Below are 23,873 nucleotides of genomic sequence, written 5' to 3'. Positions count from 1 at the left end.
CCCATAATGCAAGTTTATAGCAGTATCAATGATATTTATATACAAGGAGCGAGAGAGAGAGAGAGGGAAGGACTTTATGGAAACACTGAAATATTCAGGTAACTGCAGAGATACATTCACTCCTGCCCATATTTCAGCTCCATGTCTATTTTTAAAGCAGTAGTTCACCTGAGAATAACAGTTTGGTTTTCATTTACTCGTCCTCATGTTGTTCAAAACATGTATTTTTGTGCTAGTACCTTGACTGGTTTGTACCTTTACAGAACTAAGAGTGAACAGAGCCTGCTTTAACTTCACTATTTTTACTGTTAATGAGTTATTGCCGCCTTAATTTCAACATCCCTAACTTCAACACAAGAGACATTTTCTTCACACACAGCATGAGCTACACGTTTCTTTTGATTGACAGGATATATTTGGCCCTGATCATTGGCTGTTTTTAAATCGGCTGATGGTCGATAGTGAAAATAATAGATTTTATCGGCTGATAACATTTGTGCATCCCTAAGTTAAAACAACAATTCCGATTTTATTGTAGACAATACAAATCACACACCCCTACTTTCAAGCTCTCAAAAGACAACACAGCACCATAAAAACTAAATTCCAAACCATAGAGCTTTGTGCGAGGAACAGACAGAAATGTAAGTCTCTATTCCCTGAGGCACCAACTATAACTATGCAAAATATTGTCTAGTTATTGACAAAATTCCTTTTTTTTTTTTTTTGAGTAGCTTGGACATTCTGCTAAATATCTCCTTTTGTGTTCCACAGAAGAAGGAAAGTCATACAGTAACTATTCCTTTAAAAAGAGAGGGCTATGAAAAGAGCAATATATAAATATGCTCTGTCATCTCCTTTATACCTCTGGGCATTGACTCTATCTCACCATAAAATCAAGAGGATGTCCTATCCCAAAGAAAAAAGTGTTCTGGAGAAAAACGAGTCTAGTATTACCAAAGCAAACCTGCTACGTCTGCTTTCATGTGCTTTCAAGGCATCTCTCGTGTTCATTTCCAAACAGAAAGGACATGATCCCGGTTTCAGCACTTTACATATTATGAACATTTAGACATTTTGTATCTAATGAAATATTTACAAGACTGCATGTGTATAATTACTTTCTATGTGGTGTTAGGTTTATTCTTGAAAGTGTGCTTATGTTTTGTGGTGTCTTTAAAGTGTGCTTATTATCCTGAGGAAGTGGAGGGGCTTTGAAATCTTATAGGGGTGTTCACTAAAAATACACACCACCGGAGTTTCTTGCCAGGGTAGCGACGTGTCCCCAACTGCCTGCAAAAGCGCACCTCTGTCCTGTTCACGGTTCAGCAGGGCAACGCCGCAAGACAAACAGTTTTTGTTTTTCTTTCTATGCGCTCTGCAAAAAGTGCATGACTGGCAGTCTGGTTACATCAGCTGTTATCTCTCCAGTCAACAGCAAGATTCTGCAGATGGATGAAACCATGTACAGTATCTGACGTCAAACGTCGTGATGTAACCGATACTGGCTCGGCCTGTCAAAAATAAGATATTTCATCTTCTGTTGTTGTTGATGTACTTTTGAATGTATCAGATTACGGACATTTGAAGGACTGGGTTTCTCAGTCTGTTTGGCCTCCTGCCCTAGGCAATAGTATGGCAACATAAATTGCAGCAGATTAAAAAAGAAAGAAAGAAAGATTTTAAAACCTTTTAAAAATCTAGGTAAAAATGCGTGTGCAATTTCATAAAAATGTAGCCTTTGTATTCATGTTGGTTTTATATTGTTTTGAAAAACTTGTATATCATTTTCAAAAAAGTTTAAATTTAATGATAAAAAATCATAAACTTGTTGTGTAACCTTTTATTTATAGTTTATATATTACATGTTTAATAATTATTATTTTATTATTTTATATAATATTATTATTAGTCTTGCCTTTTCATAAAAAGGTCAAAATATCTGATTTTAAGCTGACCTTGGCACACAGTTGTGTTTTGTTTTCCCCCCTTCATTTTTTGTCACATCATATGACTTTAATTTAGGAGAAAAATTAGGATTATATTTAAATATATATTAGTTTTGTCAAATCGATTAATCGCAATTAATCGCATCTAACATAAAAGTTTGTAAAATATATATGTGTGTGTGTATATATATATATATATATATATATATATATATATATATATATATATATATTAGTATACACACACACACACACACACAGTATCCTATCATAAAAGTTTGTAAATATATAATATTGTGTATATATATAGATATAGATATATATTCCGATTTTATTGTAGACAATACAAATCACACACCCCTACTTTCAAGCTCTCAAAAGACAACAAAGCACCATACAAACTAAATTCCAAACCATAGAGCTTTGTGCGAGGAACAGACAGAAATTACATATATATAAATACTGTATTTAAAATTTTATTTTAGATGTGACTAATCACAATTACAACTATTTCTAAAAACATATATTTGTATATTTATTATATTATATTATATTATATTATATTATATTATATTATATTATATTATATTATATTATATTATATTATATTATATTATATTATATTTTTCTTCATTTTATCATAACACTTCAATATAAAATCACAACCCCCTGAGAAGTGTTTTATTGGGCCCTCCCAAAGATCAAATACATTTTAATGTAGAGATTAAACACGTTTATTATAGAAAATATTAAAAAAAGGACAAAAAAACCCCCAAACAACAGTGCAATGTCATTGACCCAACCACTTTAGCAGTGGCGACGCGTTCTGAATAGCCAGGCCCAATTCATTTATTCAGAAAGTATTTGAACTAATACACATTTCATTATTTTTTCCCCCAGATTTCGCCATGAGTGAGGAGTCGTAGTGTGGGTGTAGCTGTTCACTGGAGCAAGTAGCAAGATATCACAAGCAACAGCTTCCACACTCCCACAAAGGAGACGATGGGCGAAGCTGAAGATGAGAAGAACCAGGCAGGACGTCTGTTTGAGAACTTTGTTCAGGCCACTGACTGTAAAAGTACCCTACAGGCCTTCAATATAATGTGCAGTTACCTGGAGCTGGACCCTCTGGAGCACGGCACCTTCTACAGCTGTCTGAAGAGCGTGATGACGTGCTGGAAAGCCAAAGCCCTGTGGAGTAAACTGGACAAGAGAGCCAGCCACAAAGAGTACGAGAAAGGCAAAGCCTGTGAGGGCATTAAGGTAAGCTTGCAGAATGCCAAGACAATAACAATACTGGAATATGTTATGATGTTTAACTGAGCTGACAAACCTTTGTAAACCAAACATTTATAGATTCCCTGATTTTGGGCTTTGATTTTTGAATGCTATGACATCATTATATAATCATAGACACATGTTGTTCGTTAGACGAGTGCTCTCTGGTTTTAGTGGCGACCTTTTATTGTATGATAATAAAATGCGACCTTTTATTATCAAGCTCTTTTGTTGTATGAGCTTATTAGTGGTGTGTGTGTGTGCAGTAAGGCTAACATCACTGCTATTGCTCATTAAATGACACGCTAGGCGCCATTTTTTGCTAAGGATGTGAATGATACTATGGATTATCTCAAATTGAATGGCATTAAATGAGGCTTTTCATATGACAAATTGTTTCGACCTGCCAGATGATGCAATCATAATGACTGATCCAGCGGCCAAATACGTGTTTAATCCTCTACTATGCTATGTGAAAAGCAGAATGTCAAATGAGAAGTATGTCCTAATACCTTGACCTATTGAAAAATGCTGCTGAACATTGATGTGGTTGACATTGTACATCACATGACAATTCCAACATGGCGGATGTCATATGTCTGGTTTAGATTCATACTACACACGGTCACACAATACACATTATCAACAAGCATTGTAGGGTCAAAGCGCTAGTTTACTCAAAAATATGTCATCCTTTACTCACCCTCATGTCATTCAAGCTCAAATATGCAAGTTTTACACTTGAGAACAAACATCATTGGCTCTTCCATGTCAGGAACACACTTCAGTTTACCATATTTGATGTGCTCTATGTGCGTTAATCAATGCCTAAATTAAATCTGTTGTTCGTCATATAAGGTGATCGTGTCTCATCAGAAGACCTGGATTCATATGGATTACTGTTATAATGTCTTTATATAGTTTTTGAATCTTGAAAATTGTGATTGCGTGGACTTCGAATGGATGGACAAAAATGATGAGAGAATATTCATCGTTTGTGTTCCGAATATGAACGGAAGTCTTGTGGCTTTTGAATGACATGAGGATGAGTAAATGATGATACAACACTGTCAGAAATAGGGGTACAGTAGGAGTCCATTTCTGTTCCCCAAGGTACAATCTACTCTAACGTACCCCATAGGGCTTATTTATTGGACCTCAAGGTACATATATGTAGCTTATTGAGTGTCAAAAAGCATTAAAAGGTACATATATGTACCGTTTCTTTTAAAGGTTAAGGTACAATATTGTACCCTTGAGGGTACATCCCCAGTGACAAGACATTGTACCCCTAAAGGTACAATTATGTACTTTATTTTCTGAGAGTGAAGAGTGAAACTCTTTAACATCACTCATAACATCCCTATGCGTAGCTGCAAATAATTTTTCCTGCATTTCACACACAAATTGTACCTGCCACTTAGCTTATGTATCATAAAAGTCGTAAAAAATAGTATCTCATTAAAGGTGCAGTATGTAACATTGACAGCTAGCGGTTGAAATGGGTACTGTGGTCCAAATTCAAAGTATTGGAGAGAGTTGTTTCTCCTGTCCCTCCTCCTCAGACTCAAGACACGCAACAGGAGTGAGCACAATTGACAATGGAAGGTGATTAAAGTTGATGAGTTGATTTATCTGTGTTTTAATATGCCTCTGTTCGTAGAGATTTTTAGATGGATGACGAGGCTTTTTAGGTCGGGTTGGATCTGCGATCTCTGACCCAGTTTGTTTTCTGGCTTCCATTGCTGCAATACGCTGTGTTTTCCGCCAAACTGGCAACCCTGAATTTGACTTTTTGACATTTAAGTCCTGGAAAACCCTTGAAAACAGCCATATTTATGAAGAGGTACTTAAAAAGTGCTTTACCTATTTAAAATACAATAATTTTTTTCGAAAAAACAACAATATTTTCACGCAAAATTAACACTGCAGCCTGTCTGATAATACGAAGTACACCAACATTATAATATAAAATTGTATTTATTGAACAACAATAGCCATTATAAACGTTGTATTTAATTATATTATTAAATACGTTGTAAGTTGTATTTTGGATACCTTAAATCTGTCATTTGAGTTTTAATAATCCTTAAAAAATACTAAAGATATTGTTTGATAAGTGAGATCTCTGATTGTAGTCCTTGAAAACCAAAAAAGTAGTGCTTGAAAAGTCCTTGAAAGTCCTGGAATTTCTTTTTACAGCATCTGTACGAACCCTGTAGAAGTGTTTTTCGGAGAAACAAGTATGTGAACTTAGCATGTTTCCTAAATATCTCCAAACATATAATGGTATTTTTATGCTTTAGTTCAGTCAAAAAATGACACACAGCACCTTTTAGTGTCCACTATCTGTCTCTAAGGGCTTCGATGTTTGACTTGGGATCAGTGTGCTTGTGAGTTACACATCAGAGACAGCATCACTCAGCAGATATTATTATTTTAGAAGGTCAAACTGGCCGGTTCATTATGATAACTTCCCCATCACACACACACACACACACACTTTGAAAGGCTGCATGAGTCTGGCCCAGCTTATTGATAGCGAGTGTTTGAAGTATTTCAAAGAGAGCGTAATTTAACAAGTTCACTTCATACGGGCAATAAACGGCCCACTAATGTTTTTGATGTGAAGCAGTGTAATTATGCAGCTCTTTTTAGAGTGCAACTTACCTCTTTGTAATAAAGGTGGTAATTATGTACAGTAGTCCTGACTAAAGGCTGTTCTGCACACTTTAATTGAAGCCAGCGCAGCGTTGCCTAATGGCACTGTTTCAGACAAGCCAGGTATACTGTAACTGCATAACGGATCATAGGAGTATTTAAATAAGCATTTGACCCCATCCATCCATCCATCCATCCATCCATCCATCCTTTCTTCATTTTTTCCATCCATCTTTCCTTCCATCCATCCATCATCCATCCATCCATCAATCCATCCATCCATCCATCCATCCATCCATCCATCCATCCATCCATCCTTTCTTCATTTTTTCCATCCATCTTTCCTTCCATCCATCCATCATCCATCCATCAATCCATCCATCCATCCATCCATCCATCCATCCATCCATCCATCCATCCTTTCTTCATTTTTTCCATCCATCCATCCATCCATCCTTTCTTCATTTTTTCCATCCATCTTTCCTTCCTTCCTTCCATCCATCCATCCATCCATCCATCCATCCATCCATCCATCCATCCATCCATCCATCCATCCTTAATGGTACATCATTTTTAGGTATTTTAATACAACTTTGCATGCAAGGTATTTTATTGAAATGAGACTCGAATGACTTTACATCCACCCATCCATCCATCCATCCATCCATCCATCCATCTATACATCCATCTATACATCCATCTATAAATCCATCCATATTTAATGGTACACCATTTTTAGGTATTTAAACACAACTTTGCATGCAAGATACATTTTTATTGAAATGAGACTCGCATGACTTCACATTCTAAAAAATGCTGGGTTACAAACCATAACTAGGTTATTTGGCAACCCAGCGCTGGGTAAATATTGGACAGAACACATGCTGGGTTGCTTTTTGACATAGTTCTTGGTCAGTCAACCTGATATTGAAGGTTTTTCATTTTAAATGATAAAAATGCACTATAAAATATCTGTTATAGGACAAGAACAGTTCAAATGCAATATTTTTTTTATTAAAGTCTTTCCCAGACACAAAAGGACGTGATAGGAGCATCCAATGGGAATCTGTGGGAAGAAAACTAGTATCAATAGGCTTTTCCAGTTAATTAAATGACAATCTTATATATTCATGTTTGAAAAGTTACATAAAAATAGCTTTACCTTTCTAACATTTAAGTTTCAACCCGTCAAATGCATAGCGCGACCACTGCTATGATGCTAGCGCACTAGATCAATACAGCTCCTATTGTAGTCAGTGGAGCGCACGTCAACTTTGTTACACATGACAGCGATGTCGCGTTGTGTTTCAGCCCTGGTCGCACATTCATTTGACAGGAGGTGAAACTTTTATAGTAGCGCCGGCGCATTGTTCGCTTTGAGTGTAGATCCGGTGAACTGTAGAAGACAAGCGCTCCAAGTAGAAGTTAGCTGCGATGTATGCAAACAAAAAAGCTAAAATGTGAGACTACAGTAAAAAATTTACAGGAATCCATTGTAATTTCATTCAGGAAGTTTTCTCTCAGAACACACAAAATTACCATTGACAATGTATCCAGTTTTAACCAGTTTGGCACAGACATTGGGTTACATTGACCCAGCACTGGGTAGTTTTGTTAGGACTTCATCATTTGAAATGACAGTAAAAATGACCCAGCAGCTATTACAGAGAAACTACATGGAAATATTTAAAATAGCCCAATAAAATGACCCAACATGCTTAACCCAGCATTTTGTTTAGAGTGTACTACTGTTTACACACCTCTGGAGCCCCTTTCATTGATCATTTGCCATTGATCAGACAAACAGCTTGTCCTGCCTCAAACTCACACCATTGGCTGAGCAAGTTGACATGCTGAATTGCTGAAACAGACAATGTAATGTTTTGAAAGTGACACAAAGTGTCTTTACTCTTCTGGAAAGCCAACATACAAATGGCTTACTTAGTAAATTCTGCACATTAAACTGGCATCGCAAATGTGTTTTAACATCCTGATGAATAATGGACCATCTGCCCCTTCATCCTGTTGTGACTTGACTTGAGTTGGAAAAAAAGGTGTGTTTTAGGAAGAGTGGCATGATATCACTGCTCACCAGCCTCCAACTGTCTGCCAGATTCACAGTCTGTCCAGGATATGAGCTCATTCTCTCTTTATCAACCAGCGGGACAGCCCGCCGCTGCCTGTTTTATTGTTTTATACGGGCTTTATTACCATTGCAGAGACTCAATCAGAGCCTTTATCTGAAAGTTTAGACATTCAGGCTAGACATGCGAAAATCATTTTAACACTGTATATTCCGGGCAGTGAGTTATTTTGTATTTTCATGCCGTGGTAGTTTTGTTTCCAGTCTAATTTTTATTAACATATATGTAAATTAGGATCAGTGATTATTACAAAACTTTTTGGAGTAGTTGATTCTGATTATGAGTAATTCTAGATGTGCTAGTTTTCTTTTATTATTGCTGTATGGTATCTTATGCTATATTATTTGATCAAAAATATAGTACAGTATAATATTGTTTATATATATATATATATATATATATATACACACACACACACACATAATTTTAAGAACAGTTTAATATAGCTTAATATTTTTGTGGAAAGCATGCAACATTTTTTTTTTTTTTTTTTAGGATTCTTCGAAAATAAAGTTTAAAAGAACAGCTTTTGAAATATAAAAATGTTGTATCAATGTAAAAGTCTTTACTGTTATATTTTATCATTTTAATGCATCCTTACTGAATAAAAGCTTAACTAGCCCCAAAGTTTTGACCGATATAGTGTCAAAATGTATATTATTAGTATTTATTAATTTTAGTTTGAGATGGCACAGTGCAGTTTTTTAACACTTGAATCTATTTTGCCTTTTTTTCCAAAATTTGCTTTAAATTTGCATTCTGTTTCACAGAATGACTCATACAGTAAATGGAGTCTCACATTGGGCAGCAGTTACACAAAGCTGACACAAAAAGTTCGTTTTAAAAACTTCCTTATACATTTTTGGGCTGTTTTCAGGGGTGGTGTAGTGGTTTCACTACCGGATTCTGTGGTAAATACTTGGAGCCGTTCCCCAGTCTGAGCAGTGTGAGTTCCTGACCCAGACTCTGTGAGCCCACGCAAAGAGGCACTGTTTTTCACATCGGGGAAAGTCAAGTTCTTCTCTTTGTGTGTGTTTGAGCGTGTGTGCAGTCTGCTTACAGCTGTGACTTTATGACTCATGATTGCCTGGGCAATGTAAACAAATCATACAGTGGCATTACCAGGACTTCTGTTCCGCTAGACTAGAGTTATAGTCCATTTCGCCATCCTTAAATGATTTTATTCTCGTACAGGCTTGAGTCCAGGCTTCCCTCCTGGTGGTCTGCTTCAGTCGAGCGAGCAGCTTTCTCTAAGTGGTGTGATGTCTAATTGAGCGAACTGCTCAAGCAAACTGTGATCACATTGTGTGCTAGAAGTGTGTCTGGGTTCAAGTTATTGGTCCTGCCGTGAGGTGGTCTCTGTTCCTCTGGGCTTTCACCAGGAAGTTTCATCTAGCAGGTCATCCCGCCAGTTCCTATCCTGCAGACTTTTCCATGATTTAAAAGAGGCTGAACCATCCTGAAGTGGCAGCGGTGTGAAGGGATTTTGCAGCTGGCGTTGGCCTGGCCTTGTACAGTGATTGGCTGGATTTTTATCAAAGGATTCACTCTGGAGATTTAATGTTCTCAGTTATAATTCATTTTAGTATTACGTTTGTCTCAGATTGTATTGTAAAACACTTTTGCTGCCATTGAGGTGGATAGGGGTAAGGTTAGGGACAGGTTTGGTTGAATGGGAAGGTTTAAGGGTGGGTTAAGGTGTAAGGGAAGGGTCAAAAGTCTAATTACAAATGTAATTACATAAATTAATTACAGCTGTAATTACATGCAGGTATTTTCAAAATATAAGTACAATGTAAAAACATGTATGTACACAATACGTCCATTGTATCAAATTATTCATTTCAATGTTAGTACATACCTGTAGTAGTTAAAACCACTTAATATAAAGTGGGACCCAGATAGTTTTACTAAAATTTGTATGACGATTATTGCAGTCAGTTTGATTTAATTGACTAAATCAATAAAACTTTTTGTTTTTAAACTTTATTATGTTTCTGATTTTGAGCGCCCACTGATGGACGGGAAACACGCCACGCTGACTCACCAGGAAACTTCACCTCTGGACTTCTGCTCTGCTCAGCTTCAGGGTGGGAATGAGCAGAAACAAAAGAGTGATCGTTGTGTTCATATCTGCTCTGACTGATGGAGCATTTCATTAGTCTGTGCCTGTGGGGATGGTAAATCTTCTCCCCGCAGTGCTTGCGTGCCTCTGTGTCTGTTCTGAATAGGCTGCCTTTGTTCAGTCTGTGGTTTTTAGTTAAGGTAAAGTCAAACAGAGACGGTGCACCTGGCCTGTCAGTCTGTGCTGGTGGTAACTGGTCCATCCAGTATAACAGATGAAAGCATCAATATACAGTAGGGCTGTGTGTGTGTTATTGAGTAACAGAGTTGAAAGTATCAGTAGAAATTGTGTATTTTTAAAGGGGTGGTTGATTATTATTTCACTTTTCTAACTTTAGTTAGTGTGTAATGTTGCTGTTTGAGCATAAACAACATCTGCAAAGTTACAATGCTCAAAGTTCAAAGCAAAGGGAGATCTTTTATTTTAAAGAAATCGCTTTTTAAGGACTACAACAAACGGCTGGTAGAGACTACACAAGCTTCCTCCCGGGTTAGTGACATCACTAACCCTAACATTTACATAAACCCCGTCCCCGGAACACAATTTATAGATTATCATGACAGAATATGCTAATCAATGACTAGAAGATAACTACACATAAGCTACCTAAATTCATCAACTAACCATTCAGAAATGTCCTGTTGCTTCTACATGTTGTCACTTCTTCTTGAGTCTCTCCATTGTCTTAATGGAAGACAAGATTAATGGAAGCTGAAGGCCTTTTAATGACATTTTCGGTGCTTCTAGCAAGCTGGGATCTGTAAATAGCCACCACTGACACAGCACCAGGGACACACAGACATCGAGGTCTATAAAAACATGATAAGCTCCAGGATCAGGAGGGGCTGAAACCCGAGTGTATCACAATATTGATCACAGCACAGGCTGAGAGTCTTTGCTGTACACACACTGTGACAGGAAGCATTCGCTGCCCTCACTATTGCTTCCTTATTTAGAGGTCAATCAACCATCCTGAAGTCGTGTTTCACTGTGTGCGTGGGAAATCAAAGGAGGGGTAGGAAATGAAAAGATCAAGAAGAAATAAGTCACACTGGACCATCTGGACTAAAAATGAGCTAAAGCTTTGCATGAGTGCAAGTCTAAGACGTGGCTTTCTTCTGTGACTCAAGAACAGATTTGTGTGAAGATCATCTCTCCACATAAAAAGTGATCTTTCATCACCAAACCAGAGGGAATGAAGTCATACCCACAGCAGGCATTCCCAGACACGTCCTGGAACCTGACGTCTTGACTTCTCGCATCTGTACAAGCCTGATGCATGAATCATGCCCTTGATATGACAGAACTGTAAATATGATTTAATGTTGATGAAATCACACACGCGCCTCCAGTTATTGCCACTGTTGTTTGGATAAACATTTGCATTAGGGCTTCATTTTCTTTGAGCTTGTTTGCTAAGATTTGCTCTTTTAAGGGTAATTCCTGAAAGAGTGGGCAAGAGCTGTTTGCTCACTGTCGAGTAAAATAGGCTCCTTGAGTTTAAGAATAATACTCACGGTATTAAATAAGTGCACAAAGGTCTAATAGAGGAAGAAATATCGTAGACATCTTTATTTCCCTCTTGTGTGGAATCGGAAAGGCAGTGAAAACAAAATCATCACCCCTTTGTCCCGTACTTCCTCTGTTTTTAAATGAAAATAGTGACCTTGAATGGATGGAACTCATGTCAAATATTGCTAGATATGAACGTGTAATATTTAGAGCCTCAGGGCGTCATGATGTGTTTATAATAACATGGGGTCCCTTTCTCTCCCTGACTGAGAGTGTAGTATAAAAGAGGAAAAAACTCAAATATGTCCTATATCTCTGTGTTGTTGTTACCTGCTATTTCTGTAAAGTCTAAACAATTTTTTTTTTTTATGTATTTATGTAATTTTTCCTTTTATCTGTGCTGCTTTATAAATTTTATTCTACATTGTGCAATTAATTTATTTTTTTATTATTATTCATGTACTTATATATATATATATATATATATATATATATATATATATATATATATATATATTCATGTACTTATATATTATATATATATATATACTATATATATATATATATATATATAATTATATATATACATTTTATTCTACATTGTGCAATTAATGTATTTTTTATTATTATTCATTTTCTTGAATAATAATAAAAACATATTTTTTAAATTAAAGTAATAATAATAATTATTATATATATATAATTATTATTATTACTTTCATTTATTTAATTAAAAAAAATTTGGTTGATTAAGTTGGGGTAAGGGGTAAAAAACAAAATATGTTTTTACAAATGTTTTTTTTTTTCCCTGACTGATGTTTATGTTCAAAAAAAGAAAAAAGAAAGAAAATAGTGCCCTTGGTTAAATTCTTGCCCTGCTAATTCTCTCAATCTCTAAATGTAACTTTCAGTGCTTGATAATTGGAGGCGGCCCGTGCGGCGTGCGGACCGCCATCGAGTTAGCTCTCCTCGGAGCCAAAGTGGTGGTGATAGAGAAGAGGGATACGTTCTCCAGGAACAACGTCCTGCATCTTTGGCCCTACACCATTCATGACCTCAGGGGTTTAGGAGCCAAGAAATTCTATGGAAAGTTCTGTGCTGGAGCGATAGACCACATCAGTGAGTCCTGAACCAACTTCTCATGCTCTGTGCTCATTTAATCAAATTATGAGCAACCTATCAAAACTTCCTTGTTTAAAGCAGAAGTCATTTAGTTCTCCTTTTCATTTTTTGACAGCCCTTCCCTTATCTACACATGCAGAATATGTGACTATTGTGTAAAGTTTTTTTTTACAGAGAAATAACATCTATACTGTTAATCCTAATAGATAGATGATTTGAAGAACAACTCAACAAGGTTTTTGTAGTTAAAGGGATAGTTCTCCCCAAAATGAAAATTCTGTCTTGATTTCTCACTCTGATGTCGTTCCAAGACTTTTGTTCATATTTTCATTAACACAAATGAGGATCTTTTTAATGAAATCTGAGAGATTTCTGTCCCTCCATTGACAGCTACGCAACTACTACTCTAACACTTCAAAAAGTTCATAAAGAGATCATAACACTAATCTATATGAATCAGGCCAAATTTTCTGAAGAGACTCGATCACTTAATATGATGAACAGATTGAATTTAGTCTTTTATTCACATATAAACACTGATTAGCTCAAACGTAATGAGAATTAACCTCATTGGTTCTTGAATCTCATTGGTTCATTGACAACCTATGTGTGCGTTGAAGAACGTTTATGTGAATAAAAGCTTAAATTCAATCCGTTCATCGTTTAATCATTTGAAGCGATCGTGTCTCTTCAGAAAATTTGGACTAAATTTCTCAGTTTTTTTAATTAGTTTTACGATCTCTTTATGACCTTTTTAAAGTGTTAAAGTGGTAGTTGCTTAGCTGTCAATGGAGGGACAGAATGCTCTCAGATTTCATCAAAAAGATCTTCATTTGTGTTTCAAGATGAAAGAAAGTCTTACGGGTTTGGAACGACATGAGGATGAGTAAACAGAATTTTCATTTTTGGGTGAACTAACCCTTTAACTAAAAATATTTAATACAGTTTTGTTAACTGAAAAAAAAGCTAAAATGTAAATAAAAATACATTAAACCTAAATAGTAATATTTAAAATAATGATAATAAAAATGAAAAAGCATGAACGTGGTTCATAGCTGAACTTCAATAGACTTAACAGCATATTAAACATATTTAATCAATGAACAAAATAGTTGTACTCATTCTCACTGTCACTCAAATGCAAAATATATAGCTTTCTTTTTCCTTTTCTGAAATACAAAAGAAGAGAAGAACATCCAGGCTTCTCTTTCCACACAGTGAAAGTGGATGATGACCAGTGGTTGTCAAGTCTTACATTTCAGTTTGTTCCTCACGCAAAGCTATCGAATGGCTTTTCGGGATTCGGAATACAGCACATAAGTCATATGAAATACTTTTATGTTGCTTTTTGTCCTTTTAAGACTTTGACAGCCCCAGTCATAATCCATTTTCACTGTATGGAACAGAGACGATGATAGAATGTCCATTTTTGGATGGATCTCTAAGATGATGATATTTCTGTTCTCACATCTGTTAGTTTTACTGGTCTGTGTTTTTGTAAGGGATGCCGTGTTAGCGTGACTGTGAGGCTAATGGTTCTTGCTCTGGCTGGGTTTGGCAGGCATTCGGCAGCTCCAGCTCATGCTCCTGAAGATTGCTCTGCTTCTCGGTGTGGAGTTTCACGTTAATGTGGAGTTCGTCAAGCTGGTGGAGCCTCCCGAGGACCAGGAGAATGAGGGTGAGTCTGAGGGCCCCCAGATCCAGACCAAACGTTCTCACGACTAGCAGTCAGGCGTTCAGAGCCAATCGAAAGTTTGGACACACCCTTCTCATTGTTTATGACTGTTGCTTCACACATTCTAGAAAAGTCGTCAAAACTATAAAATAACATAAATGGGAGTATGGGAATATTATGCAGCCATCAAGAAATGTTTTAACAAAGCTATTTAATGTTTTAGCTTCTTCAGGGTAGCTGCCCTTGGTCTGGATCAAATGTTTTAAAACTTTATGTCACGGACCTAAATATGATGATCCTCTTGTAAAATTGAATAAGTTAAAAAAAATATATATACTGTATATATATATATATATAGTTCATACACACATATATATAGATATTTTTAACGTGTTAAACTGAAAAAAATTCAAAATTAACATGTTAATTTTGACAGCCCTAATATATGTGACCGTGGACCACAAAACCAATCACTTAATTTTATGAAATTGAGATTTATACATCATATGAAAGCTGGATAAATAAGCTTTCAATTGATGTATGGTTTGTTAGAATATGAAAATCTGAAATCTGAGGGTGCAAAAAAAATTGAAACATTGGGAAAATCACCTTTAAAGTTGTCCATTTATGTTCACGATTATGCTGCATTCACTCACAAAATAAATGTTTTATATATTTACAGTAGGAAATTTACAAAATATCTTCATGGAACATGATCTTTACTTAATATCCTAATGATTTTTGGCATAAAAGAAAAATCGATAATTTTGACCCATACAATGTATTGCTGGCTATTGCCACAAATATACCCGTGCGACATGTGACCAGGTTTTGTGATCCAGGGTCACACACACACACACACACACACACACACACACACACATATATATATGCCCCGAAGCCGAATACTATGTTCGGAAAGGAAATGAAGAATTCTACAGAGCCCCTAAAGGGACATGGTGATGGAAAAAAATATGAGATGGAGGAAGGAAAAAATATATTTCAATGCTTTAATATAGTTTGGTCATTTATATTGTACCTAACCTGCGGCCATCAGGGAGCCACTATCAATATGCAGGGTATTGAAATCGCTTTTGAATGCACGCTCGATTTTTACTTCTGTTTACAAATTGCAATCATGCATACTCCGTGTATAAGGAGTGGCAGTGCAAGTTTTACAAGATTAGATATTTGTCGTTCACGCTCAAGATCTGTTGCTCACCAAATCCTGAAATTGTCCTGTTAGTCATCTCTCCTTACTATCTTCACGTGATAAGTGAAATCTGATGTACTGTAATGTAACCGACTACTGCAGCAAGCCTAACTGCATTATAAATTATATATACAAATATAAATGATATCATTTTAAATATAATATAATATATAATATAATTTATTAGTTAGAGCGAGAATGATGGCTACATTTGTATACGTGTAAATAAAGCCAATAAGCTCGTGAAACGAACTTGTCAGTCTGTCTTGATGGATGACGCAGACGAAACTCTGACCAATAAGAGGACAGTTTTTCCTCATGTGACTCGCATTAACACGTTTTGGTACGCTTTGAAATGTTGCCTTGTGAAAGCGAACGGAACCAAGAAGAAAATGCAACATTGTAACGAATTAAGTCCCTGTTTCGGAACAAAGCAAACGATCTACAGGTCTGAAAATGCTTTAAAATTCCGGCATTTAAGCATTTGATTTAAAAAAGACAAGAATATTCAAACTTTTCACTGGTGTTATAAATGCACTGACTGTTCAGTCTTTCTTATTTGTTGAATAAACAAAAAAAGCCTGTTTCTACCCTGAATATACCATTACTTTGTTTGGATCACTTTCATATCCCAGAGTTTAATCAGACATCAAATGAGCTAAATGTTAATGTATTCTGGCTCTTTTGATTTTGTTGCCTCTGCATTACAGAATTTTCTTCAGAGCTATTTAAGGTTTTAGGGCCAGCCTGTCATTACCATGAAGATGAACGAATGTAGTTGCTTCCATGACAACCAAACAACACCTGCAGAGCCGTTAATGCAATTTTAATGCCCATGGAAAAGTGTTCAAATCCACATCGCTCTCCCCTCCCGCATCCAAGTAGTCGTTTTATGACTCCACAGCTTGCATAACACACTCTCATTTAACAACACAGAGATCAGAGAAATGAAGAAACAATTAGTTGATCATGGTAATTAGAAACAGATCTCATAGTTCCAGGTCCTTTGTGAGGTAGCAGTGTTTCCATATGTGGGCGCTTCGGTCGTCTTTGGAAGAACAACAAGCTTGAGATTGGACCTCTAGACTTCCAGACCATTAGCAATCCATCTCTCTCCCTTCAGAAGCAATGACAGCACGCTGATAAAAAACAAAAGAGCTTTCTAAATTAAGAATGAGTGCTTGCTGTGACCCTGTACTGTGGCCTTGAAGTGATACTCATGATCCTGGATATAGTTCAGTTGGAGCTTGTATTCGTTAGACAGTCCTGGTTTATTTGCCCTTAAGTTGTACTCTGAACATGTGACATTGATGGTTGGCTTTTATTAATAATAGCTGAATGGCTTGCTGTGACTTTATGTTTTTGGAATGCATAGTGTTCTAGGCAAAATTGCATAATGCTTACATGAATAACATTACCTAGTCTTGTTGAAATATGTAGCTGTTAGAAAAAAATCTGTTTCCATTTAGCAGATTATTTTTATTTAAAACAACCTACGGTTCACTTACATCGAGAAACGGTCCCTCAGAAGTGAACTTGGATGAAGTGTTTTGAAATATTTTCATATTTGTATTTATTGTGCTGTTGCTCCACCCAGCTCCTGTCCTCCCCTGAGGAAAAAAATATTGCTCAGATGTTTCTCTTTCACAGCTTGGGAGACTTCCCAGTTCGCAGTTTTGCATCAACTCTCAGATGCTTCTTCTTTGGGTGAAATAAAAATAGAAACAAATAAATCAATTGTTGGTATGTGGTAAGAGTATAGAGCTGTACAATGAATGTGGATAGCGGCTCAGATAATGAGAAATGTTTGAGTTCATGTTTAAGATTCAGACTTTTGCAGACACTGACATCTTTCCAAACCCGATCAAAGTTTGAGACATTGTTGAGATCTCTTCTGAAACTCAAGAGGAAACACGTGGAGATTATATAGGTTCATTTTCTCAGTGGAAACATCTGAAAAGCGTGACACATTGCTCTTCATTTGACCTCATTGCACTCTAGGAATTATTAAGGAGATGTTAAAGGAGTAGTTCACTTTAAAATGAAAATTAGCCCATGATTTACTCACCCTCAAGCCATCCTAGGTGTATATGACTTTCTTCTTTCAGACGAATACAATCGGAGTTATATTAATGAACACCCTGACACTTCCCTGACGCTTTATAATGGCAACCATCAGATTGAAGCTCAAAAAAGTGCGTCTATCCATCATAAAAGTGCTCCACATGGCTCTGGGGGTTTAATAAAGCCCTTGAAGCGAAGCGATGAGTTTGTGTAAGGAAAATATTCATATTTAACACACTACAAAATAAAATTCTAGCTCGTTATCAAACGGCCATACATCTACTTACGCCTAAAGCGCAACTTATGGCGTCAGAAGTAGCGTAGTGCGTCATGGCGTAGCGTAAATATCAGCAGTACGTCGCATTACTCGCATATGTTGCGCTTATACCTTAGTGGAATCCGTATGTTTGCTTGAATTGAAGCTAGTTACTTTACTTTCTAAAGGTTTAAATATGATTTTTTTTTGTATTCGTCTGAAAGAAGAAAGTCATATACACCTAGGATGGCTTGAGGGTGAGTAAATCATGGGCTAATTTTAATTTTAAAGTGAACTGCTCCTTTAAGGACACCTTCATTTGTGATTTGTCATTTGCATTTCTCACGCTGAATGAAAGTGTATGTTTCTGCAGGGCCGGGCTGGAGGGCAGAGATCCGGCCTGCGGATCATCCCGTGGCCGACTTCGACTTTGATGTGGTGGTGGGAGCCGATGGGAGACGAAACTCTTTAGAAGGTATGAACTCAGATGACTGAGGATGATGGAGTTGCTGCTCAGTTGCAAAAACGGTTCAGATTTGAAATACTGAATTACATATATTATGTCCACTAAAATAAACACACATGCAGCCCTCTCTGTTTGCACAGTAACTAAGAGGCTATAATAATCTTTGCTCTATGATTACAAACTGTTCTGGCAGTAACTAAAATTGTACCTACCTAAAATATGAGAGCATGTACATTAAAATAGCATGTCATGTGGTCTAATAGCACACTCAACAAGTCACACAATTTGAGGTATCCTTCACATCTGCAGCACAAACGGTGCAGGGTGGATTACGTACCGAAGTTTAACTCTTTCTCAAATCTCTAATGCTAAATACAAGCAAAACTGGTGCTAGCCTTATCCTTACACAGCATTAATAAAACTTCTTCAGATTTAACCCAAAACCTCTCATTGTCACGCTTTTCCTATCTCAGCCGCTCTTAAAATTTGGCTTGTGCTCTTGGCTGAAGTCCCGAGAATGGATTGTTTCATCCAAGAAGGTTATTAAACCATAAAATCGAGTTGTGCTGTGAAAAGCGATACTGCATGATGTCACCAGCCGCCCACCGGTTACAAATGAGTTCAGCGAATCAGCATGTGCTCTTGAGGAGCTCTCAGGGTTTTTGAACGCTTTTCAGTTGATGATGTGTGTCCGTTGGACTCTGTTTTCCAGGTTCGTCATCTTTGCGCTTATCCCTAATCAGATGCTTTTTCCAAAAAAGGGCATTTGTGGGGCCCTCCAAACTATGAGATGTTAGCTCATTGCCCAATTATGAGTAACCTTAGGGAAAAAGAACCCAAGCTTGTTTTGGACATTATGTGAGCAAGTTCAGGACATCTAGGGAATGTTAAATTTATCCCAATCTGAGGCAGAGCAGCGGTCAGACGAAAACAGCTACATTTGGAGAGAGTAACGCAGATGATGAAGAGGAGAGTTGATGTCTTAGCAAGTTAACAACATGGCAGTAATGGAACAGTTCTGGCTCTTAATCAAATGTGTTTCGGTTCGTAGAGGAGCTCTTTAGACTCTCATACTGTACATCATTTTGCTGGATGAGAAACTACAGCCAAGTCAACCCACTCAACAGCTATGAAAGTGAACAGCTTGTGACATTTTTGTAAAGTTTGCCAGGAAAGGATGGACTTATTTGCCATTAGGGTTTAGTCCTAATTAAAAGCCTCTTTAAGTTCCTTCCACTTTCATAACTGAGCCTCTAATGCCGTGTACACATTGTATGATGACCAATCGTGGCGATTTCTGTGGTCACATTTATAAACGGTGGTCCTACGTCGTACAGTGAGAGGTTCAAATACGGCCTTCGTCATGTTCTTGCGACCAAAGATGGCCTGCAATAATTTTCAGTGTCAGAAATTTAGCGTGATCATCTCACAGTGTGTTTGCTGCTACGACCTACTAGCCAATAAAAATGCAACATGAAATGGTGTATTGATCAACTTGACATGGCGCCAAAACTTTGACAAATTTCAAAATTGGCATGTTAAGATGGCCTCTTTTCCCTAGCCAAGACCACATCCATATTCTCCTCTTACGCTTCCTCCTCTTTTTCAGCACACATAAAAACCATGATCGCCAAAGTGCGATTCATCTTGCTCTATTTGTTTAGCACTAGCGCATGCTGATGACGTTTTATTCCTGCGTCGTAGCCTACGATTCAATAGGTGTCACCATCATCATCGTACAGTCTACATTCATGTCGTACCCAAGTTTATACGATCCATGTCGTACAGTGTGATTTGTAATGATCTTATAGGATTGACGAAATCGCACAGTTTAGCAGGCATAACACTTCCTAACAAGGCACTTTTATTGAAAGCTATCTCTTCCGAGTGACGAGTAACGAAACAGTTTGTGGATCTCGTGGGTTTTTGCCTTCCATTTTGTTTCTGCACGCCAAGTGTCTTAAGAAATCACCATTTATACAAAAATGCCAAAGAGCTTTAAAAGCCACAGATGAATATAATAGGCATTTGCAGATGGAGAGATTTACTTTACAGACTCTGTAAATGATTAATGACTAAAAAGATAGTTCACCCAAAAATGAGAATTGTTCATGACCATGTCACCAAATCTCCATTCCACCTGTCCATGTGCATTAGAGAAAATGCTGTCCTCACTTTAGAAGGTGTTTTCAAAAACCTAAAACGCTGCTAATGTGTGGGTGGGGCTACGGCCACTGTGAAATCTCATTGGTCTAAAATTCTGCTGTTCCTATCTGTTCATTAAACATCAAATATCTTCAAGTCAAATCCAGTGTTATTTTAGTGTCAGTGATATACTGTTATATTTTTGGTTAATATGTTGAATTAGATTTCAGTTTCATATTTTTAATGTTTAATTTAAAGTTTTAATTTTAGTTAAAATTTTGAGTAATTTCATTGTTGATTTTTTTTTTAACTAATAGTTTTTAGTTTTAGTTTATTTAGCTTTAGTTATTTTAGTACTTCAACTTAAACTAAAAAATAAGAGATGTCGAACTAGCTGAAATAAATCAGTTTAAGTTTAAGTTTTTTTGTATTTTATTTCAGTTAATGTTTATTTAAGTTAATGAAAGTAATGTTTTTTTTTAACTAAATGATAATAACCCTGGTCAAGCCAAATCAGATTTATTTATATATAGTAGAACTTTCAAAGCAGCTTTACATTAGTAAACAGGAAAAGAACAGGGATAATGTTAAATCAATTATAAAACAAATTGGATTTCAGCAATAAAGCAGGTCTACAGAAGACAATAGTGTTATTATTCAGCTCAAGTCAGTTTTCAGTGTTGATTCGATTCAGTTCAGTTAGTGTCAGTGCAGTAAAATCAATAATATTATAGAATATAAATTGTATTTTAAACCTCCTTGTGCTTTAAACCCTAAAATATCTGGGCAGTATTTGAAGTGGACAGGCAAACCGTTTGTCCCTGGAAACCTGTCTCATTGTAGTTGGTTATATTGAGCGTCTTTGAGCCTAAAATAATGGGATTGTGATACTGGCAGAGTGGCACATTTTCATTTCCATTTGTCAAACTGGAACATTATTGCTTTAGAAATTTTGATACATTGTAGGAGGGACATTATGTAAGGACCAGAACATCACTTTTTTCCCTTCCTCTCTTTCTCAGGGTTCAGGAGGAAGGAATTTCGTGGCAAACTGGCCATCGCCATAACGGCAAACTTCATCAACAGAAACACCACCGCTGAGGCAAAGGTTGAGGAGATAAGTGGAGTTGCCTTCATCTTCAACCAGAAATTCTTTCTAGATCTCAAACAGGAAACCGGTGAGCAAAATACAACACATTAGCCACTAAAAATACACCATATTACTCTGAACTTGGCACCCAGCTCCATGGATAATAAAGTAATATCTCCCAACCATCTCAGCTATGAACTTTCACCTCATCCTGGTATTTCCCGCAATGTTTTCGGTTAGCGTGTCAGTGTTATCTGCTGTGAGGAGCGGCCATATATCGGTTATCATCCTCTTGCTCTGATTTGTCACGTAAATGTTTATCCTCCAGGGGATTATGGGCTTCCTCCCTCCAAAAACATACATATGCTCTGTGTACCTGTCGTGACTCGCACCCCTTTGAAACTGAATTCCTTTAAAATCCTGTCTTAAACTCACACTGACCTCAAAAGATTGTCATATTACAGGCAAGAAAATGTTACAGGTGAAATCTCCTCATGTCAGACCATGATTTTGTCTCTTTCGCAGGGATTGATCTAGAGAACATCGTTTACTACAAAGACAACACACACTACTTTGTCATGACAGCTAAGAAGCAGAGCCTGCTGGACAAGGGTGTCATCGTTCATGTGAGTTTTGGCAAGTGTTGAGTGAACTCTCCAAAAACACATCAATAGCTATGTTTCAATCCACCTATTTTTATGCCAATATTTGGGATGTCGCATAAAAAACGCTGGATGGAAACACGAAGATGCGCATAAATGTGCATAAAAAACAGATGCGCTCAATTGAGGCGGATCATTTTTATCCAATAAGAAGCTGGAAATACATTTACTGAATAAAACCCTCAATGTGCAACAAAAAACTTTGCCTCAACAGAGGATGTGATTGGATAAACCAGTGGACCAATCGCATTGCACAACATCTCAAATGCTGGTTTGGTCTTTCTGAAAGGCCTGAGCCAATATCTGTCATCAAAATTGTTGGGTATAATGACCACACAGAATTGTGCCTCTGAACGTAAGATAATATGACAGCGCTTATTGTGTCTCATCGGTTGCTCGCTCTGAGGTGCAGGTAGTTTGTGATGTATGAAAAAAAAGAGCCACAGTTTACTCCCCAATTGCAGCAACTTCCATTTTAATTACATATATTTTGCGCCAGTTTCCCTCAAAGTGATGATTTTGTTCTCTTGAACACCTGGGATGGAAACAGTTTTTTATTTGCAAATGTTTTATTCGATATTCCAATTTTGCGCATAAGTTAAATTAGCAACTTTGAATGGAAACATAACTAATGAATCCAAAGGCTTATAAACAGCTTTAAGTACATATTTATCTGGGAAAGAAACACACAGTCACAAATGCTCTGTGTCAGTCTCAGTACTTATGCCTCATCATAGACGTACATTAGTGTTGGCACAGTCCGTGCTGATCTGATTTATTAATACAGTGAGTCAACAGTGCTAGAACTGAGTGTGTCTCTGGTCCTGAGATCTGTACTCGACCCGAATTTCCCCCAATCCCTTCTTACCCCAACCCAGCATGAATTCATTTTTAAAATAGAAAAACCCCATTCGAGACAGACCCGATAAAATTAGGCATTTTGGCTTTGCTTTTTTAAAACCTGACTAGACCCAAGTGTAAAAGAGGCAGCATCATCTGCACATTTCTACAGCCCTCCCTGCACTATATACTTAGGGTTCAATGTTTGTTAATGTTTGTGTAAATATATATATCTTTTTTTTGGGGGGGGGGGGCTTTCATTTCCTACATATTTCTGCATGTTGGTCACACTACATGACTCATTTTTTTTAATGAAATTATAACAAAATTGCTTCAATACTTAAGACATGAAGATTATGCCACACGAATGTAATCCTTATATTGAGGTGTAAATCATACATATATTTTAATTTATTTTGAAAAATAGATAGATGGAAAAAAATACTATCATGTTACATGTGTGCTTCAGGAGTATAAACTGTAAACTCTTTCAGGGCTGGCTCTATTGTTTTATATTGTTGTATGAAATAATCACTTTTCATGATTTAATTTTTCATATTTCATTATGTATATTTTTTTTCTCAGAATACTGTATTTCACTATTGCACATGTCAGAAGTAAAATGCACCATGAATGTGGTTTCATGTTGACTTTATAGCAGTAAAAGAATG

General features: G+C 36.7%; 1 protein-coding gene across 27 annotated transcripts in view; it reads left to right on the top strand.

The window, feature by feature from the left end:
• Positions 1-23,873, top strand: part of mical2a (microtubule associated monooxygenase, calponin and LIM domain containing 2a) — a 68,257-nt gene that overhangs the window by 14,722 nt on the left and 29,662 nt on the right. For all 27 annotated transcript variants that reach the window (XR_013820464.1, XR_013820465.1, XM_079865558.1 and 24 more), the window contains exons 2-7: positions 2,850-3,212; positions 12,581-12,788; positions 14,353-14,469; positions 18,373-18,474; positions 21,633-21,788; positions 22,226-22,326. Coding sequence is in view for 25 of the 27 variants with exons in the window: in XM_079865558.1 (XP_079721684.1) it covers positions 2,952-3,212; positions 12,581-12,788; positions 14,353-14,469; positions 18,373-18,474; positions 21,633-21,788; positions 22,226-22,326 (945 nt within the window). In the remaining 2 variants the exon portion in view is untranslated. The remainder of the gene's footprint in view (positions 1-2,849; positions 3,213-12,580; positions 12,789-14,352; positions 14,470-18,372; positions 18,475-21,632; positions 21,789-22,225; positions 22,327-23,873) is intronic.

The sequence above is a fragment of the Squalius cephalus genome (genome assembly GCF_949319135.1).
Source record: "Squalius cephalus genome assembly, chromosome: 3".
NCBI classification, from domain to species: domain Eukaryota; kingdom Metazoa; phylum Chordata; class Actinopteri; order Cypriniformes; family Leuciscidae; genus Squalius; species Squalius cephalus.
The sequence above is the reverse complement of the archived record's forward strand: the minus strand, read 5'-3'. Positions and strand labels throughout refer to the sequence as shown.